The 3,654-nt window shown below is 31.4% G+C and overlaps 1 protein-coding gene across 1 annotated transcript; it reads left to right on the forward strand.

The window, feature by feature from the left end:
• Positions 1–666: 666 nt before the first annotated feature.
• LOC136087151 (uncharacterized) lies at positions 667–2,932 on the forward strand. The gene is made up of 3 exons (XM_065809657.1): positions 667–1,565; positions 1,795–2,194; positions 2,291–2,932. The coding sequence occupies exons 1-3, from the start codon at positions 667–669 to the stop codon at positions 2,930–2,932; spliced, it is 1,941 nt and encodes a 646-aa protein (XP_065665729.1).
• The last annotated feature ends 722 nt before the right edge of the window (positions 2,933–3,654 follow it).

Genomic DNA, 3,654 nt, shown 5'->3' on the forward strand with positions numbered 1-3,654 from the left:
GATAATGTTATAAGCGAACTAAATGATAAAATTTTCAAACTAGAAAGTTTAACAGCAAAATGTACCACTCAATCTACACAACCTTTATATCTGGATGTTGCCTCATCATTTATCAAACCTGGTTCCCCCAAAATCTTGCAATTATAAAAGCAGTTTCAGAAAACTCTAAACTTAGCAAAAATAAGTCCAAAAAAGCCATATTTATTGGCATCTCATCAAACAAAATTAATCTACTTGAAAAAAAAGAAGAAGAAACCAAGACAGTTCAAGATATTTTGCATTCACTAAGTCTCAATCCCAATGTCAAAGTATTTAGTTCAAAACGAAAAATAAATGTAAAATCACAGCCGCAACCAACAGTTATAGTTGAGTTTAAAAATAACGATGCACGCAACCAAGTAATTGCAGCTGCTAAATACCTTTGTAAAGGTATATATAAAAACATCCACATTCGACCTGAAAGAACTATAGCTGAACAAGCTAAGTTTGCTAAGCTATTCAAAGAAAGACAGGAGGCTAATGAAGATCTACGCAAAAATGATATTCTTGATCAGTCCTTTAGATTTGTCATCCGCGGTGACCAGGTCCACTGCGTTGATGTCTCACAGACCCGTTTATTTAACGGAAAAGAAAAACATCCATTCATTGATACCAAAACAGCAATTAATGCTCGAAAACCTCAACAACTACAAAACTTTTAGCAAAAATTCTTCAGTAAACAATAAAAAGCAACCTTTTATAAATTCTATCAATAATAATAACAACTTCCTAAATGATAATCACTCGCTCAAGCTTAAATGTCTTTACACCAATTCTACATCTTTAAACAAAGAAAAGTTACTTGAACTATCCGATATTGCTCTCTCAACATCTATAGACATTATATTTATTACCGAAACATGGTTTAATGAAATATCATCTCCGAGTATAAAAAATTATGATCTTTTCAGACATGACAGAAATAATCATGCAGGAGTTGCTATTTATTCAAGAACTTGCCTAAACGTAATTGAATTAAGCTTATCTCAAATTCATTCTTGTTTTACTTTTAAACATTCTGAACAACTATGGCTTTCACTCCCAATCAGTAAAAGAAACAAGTTGCTGATTAATTGTATATACCGCCCACCAAAAATGATGGAGAAAACTGCTAAAGAAATTAACAATTGTATAACTTTAGCTAAAAAATCTATTGATGGTAACCGTTTTTTGGGACTATTACTCACAGGCAATTTTAATTATCCTAACATTGTTTGGAATGATGACTATTCAACAAACTTCAAAGGACCAAGCAAACCAATTGAAGCAAATTTTATTAACACACTCAATATTTCATTTTTGTATCAATGCATTCACTCACCAACATTTATACTTAATAAAGATAAATGCATTAACACATTGGATCTTGTTATAACAGACTCTCCAAATAAAATAAGTAAAATAGCCTTTGATCCGCCTCTTGGATGTGCAACACAAGGTCACTTACTGCTCAATTGGAATCTCATCATTGAAAGATCAAATTACTCAACCCCATTTATTTTCTCAAAACTATGTTATAAGAAAAGGTAACTATGCAAAACTAAATGAAGCTTTTAATAGTTATGATTGGATTGCTATGTTTAAAAATGTAAGTATCAATGATTCCTGCAAAAAATGGACAGATATATATCATAAACTATGTGCTAAATTCATACTTCCTATATCAAAACACACACAAAAAAAGCATCAACCTTGGATCACAATTGACATTATTAAGTTAAGTAAAACAAAAAAACAACTATGGTACAAAAATAGAAATACAAAGTGGAAAGTTCCATATCTAGTTAATCTTTCTAACACAGTTCGTAATCAAATCAAAAAGTATACTCGTTCAGCAATTAGAATCTTTGAAGAAGATTTAGCAAACGATAAACGCAATCCAAAAAGGCTTTTCAACTATATTAATTCTAAATGTTCGTCATCAAGCCCTATTAATGCATTGATCACTGAATCAGATTTTAGCGTAAAGAAAGTGGGTATAGCAAACGAACTAAATTTGCAATTTCAATCCGTTTTCACAACCGGAAATGTACACACACTACCGCATTTCCCAAACAGAACATCAAACACAATCAGTTCATTAAAAATTGATCAATCTCTAGTAAAATCACATTTACTCAAATTAGATTTAAACAAGTCATTTGGTACTGACTGCGTAAGTCCATCAGTTCTACAATAGTGTGCAAAATCAGAAGCCAAACCATTATCGTCTATATTTCAACATTCAATTGATCATTCTGAATTAACATAGTCCTGGTTGGAAGCCAATGTTACTCCATTATATAAGAAAAGCTGCAAAACAGATCCAGCAAATTGTCGACCAGTCTCTCTCACTTCTGTTACTTGTAAAATTCTTGAGAAAATAATTAGAGATAAAATCACAGAACATTTATCTCATAATAATCTTATATCTACCTGTCAACACGGATTTGTCACAAGCAAATCAAGTCTAACAAATCTTTTGGAAACTATGGATTTTATAACCTTTGCAAAATCAAATAAAAAATTGACAGATGTTATATTCCTTGATTATGCTAAAGCTTTCGATAAAGTACCACATAAGCCTTTATTATTTAAACTGGAAAAATACGGAATTGTTGGTAAACTTTTTTCTTGGATAAACTCTTTCCTTTCAAATAGTCGACAACGTGTTGTTTTAGGAGAAACAATATCTGATTATGTTCCTGTCACTAGCAGTGTTCCTCAGGGATCTCTTGTAGGACCGACTTTGTTTATTATATACGTTAATGATCTGCCTGATAAGATAAACAATGTTTGTAAAATGTACGCTAATTACACAAAGATACTTGCCACAATTAAAAGCAAAAAAAAGGCTATGAACGATTGCAGGGTGATATTAATTGGATTACAGAATGGACAAGAATGTGGCTAATTCAACTCAACGAAAGTAAGTGTAAAGTAATGCATAATTTATGGAGTTCTAATTTACTAAAATTTGATTATTATATAAATGACCTTAGCACACACCAGAGAATTAAGCTTGAAGTAACAACAACTGAACAAGATTTAGGTATAGTTTTGTCACCTGATCTTAAATTTCATGATCACGTCACAAAAGCATCATATAAAGCTAACCGAATCCTTGGAATTCTAAAAAATACATTTATATCTAGAAATGTTACTATATGGAGTAAACTTTATAAAGTTTATGTGCGACCATATTTAGAGTATGCAGTGTCAATATGGTCGCCTTATTTAAAATTCAAAAAAGTGCTTCAAAGATACCACACAATCTTCATAACCTTAATTACTCTATTCGCTGTTCAGCAATTAAATGCTCATCACTTGAAAAGACACGCCAACGGGAAGATCTAATTCAAAAATACAAACTAGAGAATTTTAAAAATAAAGTAGTCTGGCACAAAGAACCTATAAAGGTCTCTCCACGAGCTGGCCAACGTTTACAATACCGCAGAGAAATCATAAACAATTGTTCTCAACGGTATCATTTCTTTAACAATAGAGTTGCTTCGAGTTGGAATACACTACGAGATGATGTTGTCATGCAGCAAAGCACAAACTCTTTTAAAAATAGCTTGGACAAATACATTGAACAAAAATTAAACTTAATGATCTAACGAAACTGCAAAATAA

Source organism: Hydra vulgaris, chromosome 11, assembly GCF_038396675.1.
Source record: "Hydra vulgaris chromosome 11, alternate assembly HydraT2T_AEP".
NCBI lineage: Eukaryota > Metazoa > Cnidaria > Hydrozoa > Anthoathecata > Hydridae > Hydra > Hydra vulgaris.

Excerpts from the sequence above, each read along its gene's own strand:
- LOC136087151 (XM_065809657.1), top strand. The coding sequence starts at position 667 with ATGCTCGAAAACCTCAACAACTACAAAACTTTTAGCAAAAATTCTTCA. Across the intron at positions 1,566-1,794 it reads AAACTATGTTATAAGAAAAG|AAATACAAAGTGGAAAGTTC; the intron begins GTAACTATGCAA and ends GTACAAAAATAG. Across the intron at positions 2,195-2,290 it reads AGTCATTTGGTACTGACTGC|TCCTGGTTGGAAGCCAATGT; the intron begins GTAAGTCCATCA and ends GAATTAACATAG.